At 35.7% G+C, this 16,659-nt stretch overlaps 1 protein-coding gene across 1 annotated transcript in view; it reads left to right on the top strand.

The window, feature by feature from the left end:
• The first annotated feature begins 626 nt into the window (after positions 1-626).
• Positions 627-16,659, top strand: part of LOC121322799 (bone morphogenetic protein receptor type-2-like) — an 88,764-nt gene continuing 72,731 nt past the window's right edge. The window contains exon 1 of the mRNA XM_041263102.1: positions 627-1,798. Coding sequence (XP_041119036.1) covers positions 1,729-1,798 — 70 coding nt within the window. The 5' untranslated portion in view covers positions 627-1,728. The remainder of the gene's footprint in view (positions 1,799-16,659) is intronic.

The raw sequence follows: 16,659 nt of genomic DNA, 5'->3' as shown, positions 1-16,659 counted from the left end.
TCTAAATACTTTACTTCGTTCTGATTCGCCGCACACCAACATTCTTTTTTTCAGTCTGTTCTATTATTTAAAGTGACAGTAATCACATCAGGCTACACACGCACACACACACACACACACACACACACACACACACATATATATATATATATATATATATATATATATATATATATATATATATATATATATATATATATATATTATCATATCATCTTCAGCCTTTTTCAATCCATTGCTGGATGAAGACCTCCCCAAGATTCTTCAACAAAAGCCTGTATGTTGTGACCCTCATCCACGTTGCCCCGGCGTGTGTTCTAATTTCATCTTGCCATCTTTCTAGAGTGACTCGAACAGAACAGATGAAACACATATTTACAATTATGTATGTAGTAATTAATAATCTGATTGTGGAATAATAAAAAGTAAACTAAATACTTACCGGTGTTTCTCTTCAGCATTGTGCTGTGCTGGAGTGATTTGCTATTACGTTTTTCTAATGTGATTCTGGTCGTGTCCCGCCAGTAGGCGCTCTCCCACTCCCGCATAATGTTACAACGTTTTAAGTTCGGTGTGCTTGCTGCATGCAAGGCAGAAACAATTTCTGGACGAGGCGTTTCCCAGGCAGCTAGTGTGTCTGAGTCACAGACGCTCCTGTCTCGCTGTCTGCTCCACGGTCATTGCCACTGACAGCGTTTCACTGAAGTGCAGACGTACAGAGACAGAAACAGGGGCAATCTGTTCCCCCTCCAAAATATACTGGGAAACTAAAAACGTAGAGAAACGTTTGTTGTTTTTTCTGTCCATTTTTACAAAGCTAAAGGACCTCGAGTTCTCCTCAATTCACGTTTTAATGGATTTACGTTTTTCTTTTTAAAAAGGAACAAGGCGACGTGAAAGCGAGAACAAACGACAAAAAGAAGGGGCCTCTTTAATACTCGTATTTCGAGTCCGGTATCTACGCACCTCTGCGGGGATAACTGCTTGAAAACAAATAGTCCTGCACCAAAACAAGTCAAGTGTCGCGTATCAGAAATACGTTTTTTTGTTCCAACAAAGTTAATAAATGCCTTCAAACATAAGCCGTGTGTTTGGTGATTAGGATGTAAATAGAATTCGTGGACTGTGGACTAAAAATTGGAGGAGCAACTGTACGCCGAATTTTGCACAAGGCCTGTTCTTGGATTTGAGTCAGTTTCTCGAATACGGCATTCCCTTGTAAATGAAGCATATACGTTTGACATAAGTAACGGTATATATTAGTCTACAAGTAAAAATATTTATGTGTTAACGATTTTTTAAAATTACCGAAATCCACAGCACTAATCCTAAATGATAATGTTTGGACCAAAAGTGTAAAGGACTAATAAAATAATCTTGCCTTATTTTGGACATTTTAAAGACAATATATAAGCATGTGTGGGGAATAACGCTATTCATTTTTTTTTTTAAGATGTGACCAGCAAGAACACATTTCCAATTATAAGAAGTGCCTGGACTTCACTGTGCATATAATATATATTTATTTATTTAAAGAAATGAAGACTAATGTTCTTTTAACTGACAACCAGAACCAATATCATTTGGAAACATGTTTTGCGTTGCATAATTTGTCTTGATTACAATCGACGAATGACTTAGCTTTATTTATTGATAGTGGAACACTGAAACATTGAAAACTTTTGGAGTCGCTTCTTCTTTCCTTGGGTCCCCAGGATTGAGTTGACTATGGCAACACTTCACCGAATGTCATTGTTGGTGTTAGGAATCAACACAGTTCTGCTCATGACTGTAGCTGGTAAGTACACTACACATTCAAATCCCTTTTCAATTGGAATGCAAAGGTGAATTTACCTTGCTGTATGATGCTGTGTTACCAAAATGATGAACGCAGATCAAGTAGACGAACCATTGTTTTCTGAATGTTAACGTTTAGGCGGTTAAGGGGCAGACCATGGACTGTGTTTATTTTTAACCAATTTTTCATGTCGATGCAACAACAAAGCTGTGTATCTTCAGAAAATTATAATACAGTATGTATCTGGGGCCAAGTGAGAACAGTAGTTTACCATATATTCATACATCATTTTTAGGTATATTTTATTTTTGTCGTATGTGTAATGCAGGTTTAGGCCAATGCTAACAGAATTGTGGTGTTAGGTTCAGTTTTATATCTCTTACAATATTTTGTCCCCTGGCAGCGATGCACCAATTCGTTCAGTGTCCGATCACAGTACCACAGATGAAAATTAAGCACAGGTCAACGAAAATTGTACGACCTTTTCCAGTAGGCTACTCAAACATAATCCTGTAAAATAGGTATCTTAACTGGATAAAACATTTGTTCTAATTTTTAATTTAACATGATCAGTTTGGACTACATATTTAATCATTCTCAAGGTTTATTTCCTAAACCACTTAATGTGAGGCTAAAATCCAATTTTACTCCAAATGTACAGTAACACTTATGCAGACAAAATAGTCTATCCGATCACCACCAACTGTGAGTTATGCCACAAATATATACCATTTCGCTTGTCAGATTAAAAAAAGGATAAAAAAGAAATAGATTTTTTTTTGTCAATCTCTATCAATAAATAATACAGATTGTTTAAAGGAAAGAATTGCACACAAATGAAATAAAATATACAAAGATCTCTGCTACCAAGTTCACAAATTTGGGTGATTTGGGGCATTATAAGGGCGTCCGCGAAGAAATAAATAAATAATAATACAGTTTACTGTCCTCACAGCTGTCATGAGTAGAAAACGTGTTCTCGGGTTTAACATTTTATACAGCCATGCTTAACGCTTCACAGACTGATTAACCCTAATCACTGTTTAATGTTAATTTGGTTAAGGTAGTCCAAAAATAGTGTTAAGGGCTCTGTGGAAACCACCCCTAAGAGAAATGTATTTAAATAAATAAATAAATGGCCATTGAACCATTCCTTAATTGTTTTTAAGAATCTTTCACTTATTTTCATTAAAATGATCCTGAGGTGTGTGAACAGACTAACCCGTGGTTTAACAATGGCACACCTGTGTGTGATATGTGATCTAATTTAAAAGGGGTGCAAATACAAAACAATTAGTCTTGGATGGTTCCAAGATGAAAATTGATGCCATGAATTTCCAAGTATTGTTGTCAGGTATTGCCATTTTTTATGGTAATTGAAACAGGAGTATAATGGTCTCGGAATACTAATGAACCCATATGAAATGTTTTACAGAATTCTGTAGTACTTTTTCTGTAGCATGTATTTCTGTGGTACTTGTTCTATAGTACTTGTGTTACTGTAGCATTTTTAGTTCTGCTTTGAAACGCTGGTGGTCTTGTAGAAGGTGGTTCTGCGACTCTATTAAACACCAACACCAAAATAGAGACTATGACAAAACTTTTACAACCATTTATCACTCTCGTTACCTGAAGACGACCCAAGGCACACTGTTAAAAAATAACTCCTATTTTATTCACACATAACATTGTGTTGTAATTGTATTACTATGTTACATTGTGCTGTACATTTGTATTAATTTACATGTAATGTATAGCTCTTATCTCTGCAGCCCCTGCACCACCTTTGAGCAATTGTTAAGTTTTTGTTTAATCAAAGTTTTAACTGAGACTTCGGTTTGATCTAGAATTTCATTCATTACTGCACATATAAAAATATAAAAGCAACCAATTAGATTCATGCAAATGACAGGTGTCAATATTATTGAAAAAGGAAATGTTAATGAAATGCAGACAATAAAGAAAAACTGCTGACTTAACTGGTTATAAATCAGTTAAACTTAAATTTTGTTCTCTCACTATACAAATTGAAATATTGAAATTGGGAAACACAAATTTACATTGCAACTTACGAAGGATTGAAAGCAACACATTTTTTGGAATGCTGTTTTTCGGAGTGCCAGAATGTGACGAATGCCTTCCAGTAGCACTGTGCCTTGACATGTAATCCGTGGAGTACAAGCCGTTAGGGCTGGGACAATACATCGATTCATCAAAATCGTTGGAATAACCATCAATGGTTGGGGAAAAAAATGCACATCTATCATTAATAGGATCGTTTTTTATTAGGACTGTAAATCTACAGTCTTATTCCTTGCCTTTCCTTTGGCTCCTTTAAATAATAATAAAAAACCTCCCCGCCCACTACGCAGCATGTACATTTTCAGAGCAAGGGTGAAAAAAAAAAAAAAAAAAAAACCTAGAGAAGAGACTAGAGGTAGGCTGCATTTCGGGACCGGATTTTGGTAGTTAAATTGTCAGTTTACTTTAAAATAATGCTGTCAGATGTTTGGAAGGTTTTTTTTTTTTTTTTTTTGTTTTTTTTTACAAAATAAAATGGAAAGGTAAAAGCACTGTTTCAGTTTTTTTTTTAAGGAGCTTCTATGGCAATACCACCAACCTGCGGGATCTTTAGTAAGACAGCACCCAACAAAACAGGACAGCGGGAACACAAGTAAAAAAAACTAAGCAACACCTTCAATGACAGCTTATTTTGGAAAGAAAGTTGATCCAAAAATCGTCAGAGCAAAAGAAATAACAGGCCTGATAGTGGATGTTGTCCCACAAGATGTCAGACCTGTTAGTATAGTAGAGGGAGCTGTGTTTAAAAATCTCATTGGGAATCTTGCTCCGGGCTATGGAATGCCCTGTGGAAACACAATCTCCAAATTCATTACTCCGGACCATGAACATGCAAGGGAAAAGCTTAGACAGGTTTTAAGTCAGGAGTGTAATTCAATAACTTCCGATGTATGGAGAAGCATGGCACAAGAAGTGTTTAACAGTCACCTGCTATTACCTTAAGCAAAACTGGGAACTCGAGCCAGAAAAATTACACGAGAAACACACAGCTGTGAATTTAGTAGAAGCGATCAATCAGATAAACACAGAGTTTGCAGTGGCTACATAAGTAATTGCTTGTGTGTATGACAACACGGCCAACGTGTGTAGAGCAATGTCTTTGCTTTCTGCCAGTAAACGTGCTGTGTTACATTTTGGTAGCTTAGTAAGAGTGAGCTGTTCAGGGCACAATATAAATCTCTGCATTCAGAAAAGCTTGAAGGATGTACGACAAGTCCACATGTTAGTGGCAACAGCAAGGAGACTGGTTGCACATTTTAAAGAGTGAGATGTTCCTCAAATTGACAGGCAGTCAACCACATATAATGAAATCTATATATGTGAGTTCAAATGTTACTCTTGGCAAATGTGAAAAAAGACCTTTTATTAATTGAAGAAAGGGTAGCACTGGAAAAGGTTGGTAGTCAACTAAACCATTTAACTCTAGATCAGTTAAATGTAAGTGTGTACAAACGATGTGTAACTGTGAACAAGCTGTATTGTACAGCTAGGTATGCAACAGGATTTAACAGAGAGAATTCCATCATTGCCACGGATACATCTTTTGGTTACATCACCTCTTTGTAGTTGTCCCAAGTGCTAATCAATTTGCAGAAGCTTGTAACTGTTCAGAGCTGCTTGTATTCTATAAAAAGTTTAAAAGGTTAAGAGACCAGGTGATGATTTATGACAGTTACTTAAAAAATAATATCGCCAGTTGCATGACAAATGTTGTTGACAGTGAAGAACTTGCAGGTTGTAGACCAAGACATTACAGGAAAATGTGTTCTCCTACAACACAAACATAGAATGTTTGTAAAGTTTCATTGGTAACTTGAACTCTCCAATTGCTCAAAATAATTAAAATTAGACAAATTATTTGTTCAATTAAGTAATTATGAGCTCATTTGCAACAAAAATCATAAAACTCCAGAATCAGGGTAAATAACCAATGTGGTGTTTAATAAACTGAATTTTCATTATTCATTGGATAATATAACAGCTCTAGCTCAGACGTTATTGTGCAAGTAAAACATCCTCAAGTGTATCATCTGATAAAATAATTACCACACAGTGGCAAGGTGTATCTCCTAAATAAACTGTCACTATATGGCAGGTGTCAGTCAACTTCTTTAGAGCATACTGTATTAAGCATAGAAGCTGTGCAAGTCAAATGTTAGTTATTAGTTGATATGATTCTTAATAGTAACTTACAGTACATTGAAAAAAGTTTAAAATAACGATTTCTTGTGCACGTGGTGTAAAGAAACAAACGTATCCAGCTGTCTTTGATCAGCACAGCTCATTGAACCATTCCTCTATATTCACTTAGTTTGTAGACTTAAGTGTCACACAGTAGACTGTGTTATTGAAACAGTCTAGTACCATGAAGATAACACATACTACACATTACTATACAGCAGCATTCTATAGAATACTATAATTTCCATAGAATACAACAATAAAGGGTTTTACAGATACTGTAGAACCCAGTGTAAAATACTATGCTACTCTACAGTATATGATGGTACTTAAAGAACGTACTATGTTATTGTATATACTATATAGAGTTATATAGCCTAATTACAGAACCACACTAGTACTATACATTCTATTGTACTTTAGAGAACCTATTCTATATTTATATAGTACAGACTGAATAATACTATAGTACACACTACACAGCACTACATTAGTACTATATAATTTTATAGTATTTTATGTATTATATAGTAAATACTACAAAATACTATGGTACGTACTACAAAGTACCACATTAGTACTGTAGAATTCTATAGTATTCTATAGAACGTACTATAATATATCCCATTAGGGATGCATCATCGGCAATGTCACATTTTAGAATTTAACACTGAAGATGGATAAAACCTATTGTAAAAGCTGTAAATTCACGGTTTTTGTTTGATTCATTCTGCAGATATTCCCACTTGCTGTTTTGAGATTTTTACTGTAGATACCCAATGAAACTAGAATGAGCAGACAAACAAGACATGAAAAACCTCTAGCTATGGGAAATGCAATTAAACAGTACCCTTCTGTAATGAAGAAGTGGTTGGATTTCATGCCATGTCCTTGGAGTAAATTGAAGCTACCGTTAAGCCTTGACAAAAAGATAAAACAGTCTACAGTTGTTGGAAATAAGATTGTAGAATTTAGTAAAGGAAGGTTTATATTTTAAATATACATTTATGGAACAATAAAACATACCACCACCCTTATAAAGTAAGTTTATGCTAACAAATTATGTTGCCTCTCTTCAACAATATTCAGGACCTGCAATACCAAAAGCATTGTGATCTTGAGAATGGGCCTACTGTTGGGAGAAAAATCCTGGAATTGAAATTGTTTTGTATCTTAGCCCAAGATTGCCCATCTGAAGTTGCACAAGACTGGAATCCTCCATGCTCCTGTCTGAACTGTGTGAATTCTCATGTGTGTTTTTTTTTTTATTTATGCAGTTTGTTACTTTGTATTTCCCCTAGATGACCTTGCTTCGCTAAGTGAGAGGGTTTCATTTTAAGGACAGAGTGTCGAAAGCACTGGGTGAAAAGCCAAGATTTTCTAGACGGCTTTAATTTGAAATTGCTTTTATTGTTTTAGTAAAAAATCAGCAAGATCAGATGTCAAAGGAGACAGGTCCTGGTCCACTGCAGAACAGGATACCCGGAAGAAAGAAAGGCATAAAAATAACTAAAAGTCTGAACTTTATAAGACAATTTTATATGTAAAAAAAACAGAGTGTTTATTTTTAAACTTGTGTAGTATTCTTTCATCTCTTTCTTTATGGATTAATTACAGTTTTTTTGTGTAGTTTTTGTATTCATCATTTCTGAAAACAAACAAGAAATAAATATGCTTAACCTCTTAGACACTTCAGATTAGTATTCCCTCCTGGACATCTTCAAAGTCAGTGGCTTCTTAAAAATAGAATCCCTCAGGGTCCTCAGTGATAGTTGGTTGTTGGGCAGAAAACAGAGAGCAGTTTAGTTGCTTTAAAGAACTATTATATCATGTGCAATTGTATTGAAGTTTTTTTTTACTAAATAATTCTAATAGGATAGGTTTGTCAAGTGCTGTCTGATTTTGCACTTGCAAACAATTTGCTTTGTTTACTAGTAAAGTCCAGGGATCTATTTATTTATTTATTTATAATTTTTTGGTTGATTTCAGAATTGTAGTTTGTTTATATTCGATTGGTAAAACAACTAAAGAAAAAAGCTTAGGGGGTAAAAGTATTTGCACTTGCTTCAAAATACAGCCCATTGACTTTTTTAACAATGAGGAAGAATCAGCAGCAAGTTGACTGAATTGTTTTGATATTCATCCTCATGGTTAGATTACAGATAATGATGATTGTCATTCACTGCTTCTGGTATTTCTAAACTGGAAGCGTTTTGATTTTTTATTCTGATTTTTTTTTTTTTGTCTTTTTTGGTTTTGTTTAATGCAGCTTCACAAAAATAATAGTGTGCAGTACATCAATCACAGTAGATCACTGGGGGAATGATGTATGTATCTTCCAGTAAAAAAAGTGAAAATTGCTTTTATTGTTGTAATGAGACTTAGTGTTTATTTTGTCATATTTTAATGGTGGAAATAGATTAACCTTGACAGGTAGATTTTAAGGATGATTCAGGGGCTTCTACCTGTTTGCTTTATCCTGTAAAATTGGCCATTTATAGCAGTTGCTATTTGCTGTAATACAGGATAATGGAAGGATTCGTCTTTACTTATTGACCTGAGACCAGAGTTCGGTCAGCTGCCCTAAGCAATTATTTTTCCATTATTGAGGCTATTTACCAGAAGATGCATACTTTTTGTAATGTTTATGAAAATACTGTACTTCTACCCAGCCATTGTAACCATCATTAAGCACATTCTCCATTGACTTGTTGGAGGTATGTAGCATAACAAAGGAATGGAACAACTTCTTGTTTTTAACTTTCTAGGTTTGGCATTATGCAGCAAAAGCCACAAATGATAGCTGATGCTTTGTGTTTTCAGCAGAGCTGAAAGGTGTGGTGTGTTTTTGTTTTGTGTGTTTTTTGTTTTAAATCTGCTGCCTGTGTCCAATGGCCAGCATCAGCTGTTTGTTTTTTAACCCTTGCTTGTACAGTATATAATCCGCACAAATGTTAAGGAGTCATGATTCATATCAATGATTATACCATTCTATTTAAGAAGCCACATGTACCCATCCTTAAAGTATATCCCTTTACATTTTAAGTCAAATCAATATTTAAAGTGATAATTAGTACTCAGTGTGTTTATTTTTTACCCTAAACATCAAGGTGACAAGGGAGGCAGTATGATGAACCAGGATATATTATGACATTGTGCATCTCGTTACCTTGAAGAACCTCCATTCCTTTGTAGCTATACATTTTAACCGATCCCTACAGGAATTCAAAACGTTTAAAATAAAACAACTGTCTAAATCAGCTTTTAATGTTTCAACAAATATTTTTTAATGTTCAGTTGCTTTTGGGTAGTTTGGAAAACAAGTCGGCTTATACAGTAAGTCTTGAGAAAGGACATTCTGATTGCACATCCACACAAGTGTTATTTACCAGGTCACTGGTGTTTCTTTATTACTAAGGTGTGACAAAACCCTATTAATGGTAAGCTTAGTTCAGTATGAATAAATGGAGGTCAGTGTACTCTCAGGTAGAACGGAGAGTAATGTAGAATTGTTATGTTATGTGTAGGAGTGGCACTGACACAAAGAACAGACAGCAGAACAACACTAAATCACAGAAAGGGTCAGGCATGGCAGATGGGGAGAGAGGAAGGCAGAGAACAAGACAGGAGGGTGAGATAAGAGACACACTCAGGAATTCATGGATAAGAACCTGTGGCTGATGTATGAAGCGCTGGCCCAACGCTTGTGAGGTCCAGTAGCGGATGCTGACAATATGAAGATGATTGGGTTTAAAACCAGTTTGCTTTGCACAAATTTTAAACTGGATTTTGGCACTGTCTGTAGCTTACAGTACTTTTGAGTCGGTAACAATAATCTGTTAAAGCCAAATTAAATAATACTTTGAGAAGAGGTTTCCCTTTATATAAATAAAAATGAGTATACAGCAAATGGACTTAGCAGGTTGTTTTGTCTAACTGTAAGGAATACTCAATATATATAAGTATGGTAAAACAATGAAAGGCTGTCCCTCTTAAAGACTTTATTAAAAGATGAAGGGCTGAGAAAGTGCCTCTAGTGGAAGTTGGTTTTTAGAGCCGGCTTAGCCCAACACATTTTTTTTTTTTTTTATTACCCGCACATTTTGCTTGACATTTGAATACATTGCACACTCAGGAGTGCATTCATAATGGTTAGAGACATGGATTTAAATACAGTTGGCAACAAGCCAGATCCTCTTCCAAGAGCAAACGGTAGAACATCCATGACTAGACAGTAAAGATATCCTCTTGTGCACATGTGGACCAGCAAACTTAAATGAAAGCAGTCGACTTGTACAAGCGTGTGCATGTTTGACTCATTAAAAACTACCTGCATATTGGATTGATATGTTTCAGGTACTGTTTGAAAAATATGCAATTCGACCCTGATTTAGCTAAGGTAGTCCAGAATTGGGGCTAGTCAAGATGTGAAACAAATCTTTGATCTTTTAGTGGTGGTGGTAAGAGCTACTGTGTAGATTGTGACTTGATAACAGCTTTGACTTTGCAATTTAGCATTTTCTAAGTTTGTTTGCATTGCATTGTCACTGTGTGTGCCTAGCAGTCTAAATGTGTTAATCACAGGCCAGGTCTATCAACTTTAATTACCAAAAGCAGTACTCTGCTCGGAGAAGACTAGAGCCACAACTATCTGTTGGCACATGTACCTGTAAGACAGACAATACAGGGGTAGTTTGTTTAGTGTTTTAATAAGCAGCATTCAGCATTTCCTTGCTGAACGGTGTCTTTTATTTGTTAAATTTTACATTTCCATTTCTTGATTGAAATTTGCAGGTATTGATAATGACTCAATTGTTATCCAATGTTATAATTGCATGATCCAAAACTTTATGGATTTTGGTTGACATGTCACTTTGTGAAACAAATCTGCTTGTGTGTTTTTTTTTGTTTGTTTTGTTTTAAATTTGATTTCTACCTAAAGGTGTAAATGCTAACAATGTGTACACATAACAATAACATACATGAAGTCAGATTGGGTGACAGAACTGTTCTCCAGGTTGCAGAAAGTATATCCTGTCTGGTTTGGTTTAATATAATAACATCAGGCCTGAAAGCATATTTTATAATTGTTATCCAAGTAGAAACCCTTTTAATCTTAAAGAAGGTAGTGTCCCGGCAGACTAATCCTCCTTCCAGAGAGCCTGCTTCCTGGTGCAAACCCTGTTACTATCTGTCTGCCATCAGTGCCTGGGGCAGCCAGAGCTAATTATTATGACATGGTCTCCTCCCCCAGACAGAGCTGCATATATATCATGGAAGACTGAACATGTTTTTCATTTATTTTTCTGCTCCCCCGGCTTTTTACCAGGAGCTTTGTGTAATGATCTATTTTCATATTGGGTGATTTAGGGATTACAGCAGGCTCTTGCTACACCTTTTTATTCAACCAGTTAAAATTAATAAAATACCATCCACAAATGTAAATACAGCAATGGCAAAAGGTTTAAAAGGAATAAAAGCCGTAATAGCAGTGCAGTATTTCCTGTTAGATTTCTTAATGTCACATTTATCAATTTTTGCAGTTTTACATGAAGTATGTGGGGAAAACTAAAACCGGTATGTAATTCAGTGTTAACGTAACATTATTCAGCAGGTTTCATTCGACTTTATGAAGCAAAATTGGTTAATTCTATAGGGTGATTCAAAACTTTTGTATTTACTGGTATTTTGCTAGAGAAATGTATTTACAAAAGCTGAATCCAAAACTAAAATGAATTCTGTTTTGTATGTCTAGGCAGTATTTTGTTTAGCGCTTTCCTGATTCCCTTTTTTGAACATTCTGTAACAAAAAAGGCTTCAGAGTATTTGTGCAAAGTAGCAGTATTATAAATGGTGAATAAAGGGGTAATTTTAATTATTATTATTTATTTTTTTTTAGGATTATAAATAGGAAGGTAGTGGATGTATTTTATGTGCTGTGTAATCTATAATCAGGCCAAAGTTATATGAATGCAGGAGGATTCAACCTGCACATGCTTGTCCTTGTTTGGCACTGATACTTAAGGTATGAGGAACGTTTGAGTGGGCAGAATAACTGAAAAGGGGAAAAGGAAACCATGAAGAAGTTAAAGCAAGTCACTATTGCCAGTTGTGCGTGAGGTATTAAAACAGTTCCACATATTGTGCAGTGCTCAGGTCCAATCCTGGATGCAATAGTTGCTAGAAAGTAAAATATAGAGAAGTTCTCAATGAAACACTACACTTATTCAGAGTGTTTTAAGTCTTAAGACTAGTGATGGGTACCAATATCGATATTTTTATATGGTATCGATAATAATTTCCATGTTGTGGGATAAAAACAAAAAATTCACATATGCTCACATACTATTGCTAAAAATAGAAACGGTGTAATCAGATGTATTTTATATTAAGGTACAACAAACCCAGTCATTGTCAGTCTATTAGGCAACCGCCACATGCTAAAGTATCATTGAACCATTTTATTCCATTCCAGCTATTTGCATGCTGCATTAAGCGCAATTAACATTATTTTGAGATATGCGCATGCGTCATCGCTTCATTGCATTTTGTCCGTGTGATTTACTTATGGTATTATTAATGTATTTTTAAAATAAACTTTCGATTATTATAAATGAGATGTACTTTTAAAACATCAAAACAGATCTCAAAATGCGGCATGACATGTACTTAATACTTTTAGAGATGTCGTGAGTCAGCATTTACACACAGAGCCGAGATTCAATTACTTCCGGATTGGCTAAAAAGTTGTGTGCACCACAGTGAAGTGTAGAAATATTTCGGTTTTGATGTGGCCGATGATGGAATAGTAAAACAATATAACAAGACCTTGTTTTTCTCCATGGATGCTTTTCATATGTAAATGTCTGTAAACGTCTATATGTATGTTTCATATTGCAATTGTGATGTTATATTTTTCTATGTTTTCGTTGAGCACCACTGCTTAAGACCACTTGAAGCACTTTTCTTTGTTTTTCTTTTTTTTTACTCTTCTGCATTTAAAACATTTCTTTGAAAGCGTGATGTTAAGATGAGTCTGTGTTTTTAAGTTAAAAGCAGAAGTGAACTGCACTGCACATTATCCTGCACATTTTTTTTAGGCTGCAGTAGGACTTGATAGGCAATGCTGTCAGTGAAGGAGCACATTCTTTTAACAGTGAAAACATTGTAAAATGGTAAACCATTAGTCAAGAGCCGACTCACTGCCCAGGTCTAAAATATCTAAATAACAAAGTGCTTGAAAATCCATTGATTATATGTTCAGCTCCCCCCCCCCTCCCTTTTTAAAACGTCCTTGACATTTATAGTTTTAAGGATTTGATAGGCTTGTTTTCTACCAGCGCTAATGGAATTTATCATAACAGTCTTTTCCAACTGAGTGGTTACCAAGGTGAAATTGAACAGTTTTAACGAGGTGCTGTTAGGCAGAATAGTCTTGGGGGGGTCATGTAACATATAACGATGACATCACATTAAAGTGAGCTATAATGTTTTAATTGTTTATATTTAACTAGATGTTATAAACATGGTATAGGGTGCTGCAAGACACAAGCCTGCCATGCATCAGACTTTGTTGTTCTTAACACTTTACACTTAAAGATTGTTTGACAGTGTACATTAATATATCAGTTTGCATGTCAAATCAAATCTGTTTTTGTAGGGACAGCCAAGGTTGCCGTCCACATCCCAGTGTTTATCAGAATGCCTTGGGAAATGTTCCATCATTTGCTTCTAGAATGGCACAGCCACGCATCTGTTTTACAGCTGCTATTTCTACAAATTATGTATTGGCTTTTTATTTAATAATAGGCTAATTTAACTATGATTAACATCCATGGTAGTAATAGCTGGTCCAGTCTCAGAAAGCCCAAACTAAGTATTTTAAAAAATAGATTTTAAATAACATATGATGTTTTGGAATGTGTAGTTTCTTATTTTAAATGATTCATGTTTTCAAGAAAACCTTGAGGTAGCAGACCAGATCACCCAGCAGCAGACAACTTCACGAGCGCAGCATGGAGAATGTAAAGCAGTGTATCACATAGTGTAGCAAAGGAAGCCAGGGTGCAGAGTGATTACAGCAAAGCTTATCACTGTACTTCACTGAGAGTAGCAACCAACATGGAGACAGCAAGGTTATCCATAGCTCGACAGTTTGCCATGTATGCAACAATTGTAGAGCAGCATGGAGAATATCCAACAGTGATGTGCTGTTGCCAGAGCATTTCTACGACTATATTAGGGAATGTGCATTGTTTGTTAAGGGTGTAAAAAGATGATAAAAATAAGGTCTCAACTGATCAAAAGGAATTCTAACTAAAATGTTACTGTATTGCAAATTCTAACTGAAATTAACAAATGTTGTAATTGTAATACAAAATTGATTATTAATTTATTTCCTGGCAAACAAAGATGGTTGGTTCCATGAATTACAACATTGGGGTTTATTTTCATGGTAAAAACTGCATTGGATTCTCCTTGAGCTTGGTAAACTACCCTAATGTGGACCATTCCACTATTTTTTGTGTGTTTAGTAATATATGGGTTAATATTTCACCCCTAGAAGAAAAACAGTGGGATTAATATTGAGTTAAAGGAGTGTCCATATACAGATCCACTGCTGCTTATATCATTAAAGTAGACACCAGTATCTTTACATTGTAATTTGCAAATTTCCAAACTTAGATACTTAATTATTGAAATGGCTGGTTAAAATTCAGTAATATCTTCTTATCTGATTATAAGTATACCATCTGAATTACCAGATTATCTGCACAGTATGCAGAATGCAATCTGCATTGTTGTAACATGATCTATGGGTCCATATTGAACATCCAGAGCAGTAACGGAAGAGAACTGATTCCCAACAATTCTTAACATTCCCAAGAGCTCTGTGGATCTTTAAACGCCACTAATCAGGAAATGCTGGCTTTTATCTGAACTCCTCGACCTACAGTATAATTACTGAAGGATAGAGAAAATATTTCTACCAATACAGGCCTACATCTGAAATGTATGTACTGGCATATGTATAGTGTGGCATGTCTGACTAATCCATGAAAACAAATACCAAAAATATCAGTTTATGCACTTTCTTTAACCTAAAAATGCTAAATGTTATTGTTTATAGTTTTCTGCTGAAACTCTGTATTTAAGTTATGGCTTCAAGCTGTATGTCTTAATTCCAGTACAAGAAATCTAAAAAAAATCTGTCAGTTCCAAGCAAGTTCTGTTTGAATTGCAGTGTATTCCACCATTTAGTAATTTAGACAAGCAGTTACATTGTGTTACAGCTGATATCCTTGAAGCTTGGTAAAAGAGGAAGAAGTCTAAATAATTGATAAAGGCAAATATTGGTTTTAAATCCTTGCTTGCTGAAGCAACACAGGTGGAGGACAGAGTGAAGGGTGCTGGGGGTGGGGTTGAAGAGTTATGGGCCTAAATCCCCCAAAAAACTCAACAAGGACACCGGCTTCAGAGCCTCCCCAGTTTCCAGAATGCAAGTTCTGCCTTTTGCAGAAATAGCTCTCTGTCTCTCATTCCTGACGAGCTGCCATACACAATCTTTCCATTTTTTATGCTTCAGTTCTTTGTCCTTTTCTGCATTTCAGTAAATGCAGCGAATGATTTTCAATTAAATGGCAAGCAGAACTGTGACAAGGTTATAGACTTTGTGCTACAATAAATGCTACTTCATTTTTGCAAACCCTGTAGAAACAACATAGACTTGTGTTTTTTCTCTATAAGAAAAAAAAAATGTCAACACTTTTTTTTCACAAAAGAAACTCAATTTGAAAAACAAATCATTCATAGTCTTCAGAACGCCATAAACTAAGAGTCCTAAACTTGTTTTGGGGGTACTTGCCCAACAAAGTGTGTTTGTAGTCAAAGACCTGCTCTGTCGAGACTGCAAAGGGACGATGTGCATCCTTTTCAGTAGCAAATCAAATTGTATCCGAAAGCTCTTTACCTGTATGTGATGTCAGCTTAAAGACATATTGTCATGTACATCTGCTTACACATCAATGATGAATGAGCTTCATGGGCTGCTTTTCAGTTTAGGGGATTTCAATTGGTGATTCTTTTGTCACGAAAGGACCAGCTGAGATTTGCATTTCAAAAAAAAAAAAAAAGGGGGCGGAGGGGGGGATGTCTACCACAAAAAGCACCCCACCATGTTTCATTAAGCAATTAACATCGGCGAGGTGATGAACTCGTTACAGGCTTTGCAGGATGGCAACATCTTTGTTTTTGCCTGGTGCGAAACAAGGGTGTCAAAAATGGTCTAGAGGTTAATGACATTCTCTCCCCCCCCCCCCCTCTAGTGGTCTTGCCTGCTGATACTAATGTGCCATTTTCTGTCTGGCAAAACAGTGTGTTCCTCCGATGCTTTTTCTGCAGGTGGTGTTTGCAACAGGTCAGAGGTCATACCAAGGCTTTTCACTTATTACAAATGTGTTCATGCAGTAGTTGCACCAACCCAGCTGACACTTGGAGTGACTGATGCAAGGGAACGGCACATCATATGCTCGTCATCTCGCACTGCTAAAGTGACAGTGAAAGAGGAACCAGAGCCTCTGCTCATTCCGTTCTCTCAG

The sequence above is a fragment of the Polyodon spathula genome, chromosome 11 (assembly GCF_017654505.1).
Source record: "Polyodon spathula isolate WHYD16114869_AA chromosome 11, ASM1765450v1, whole genome shotgun sequence".
NCBI lineage: Eukaryota > Metazoa > Chordata > Actinopteri > Acipenseriformes > Polyodontidae > Polyodon > Polyodon spathula.
The sequence above is the reverse complement of the archived record's forward strand: the minus strand, read 5'-3'. Positions and strand labels throughout refer to the sequence as shown.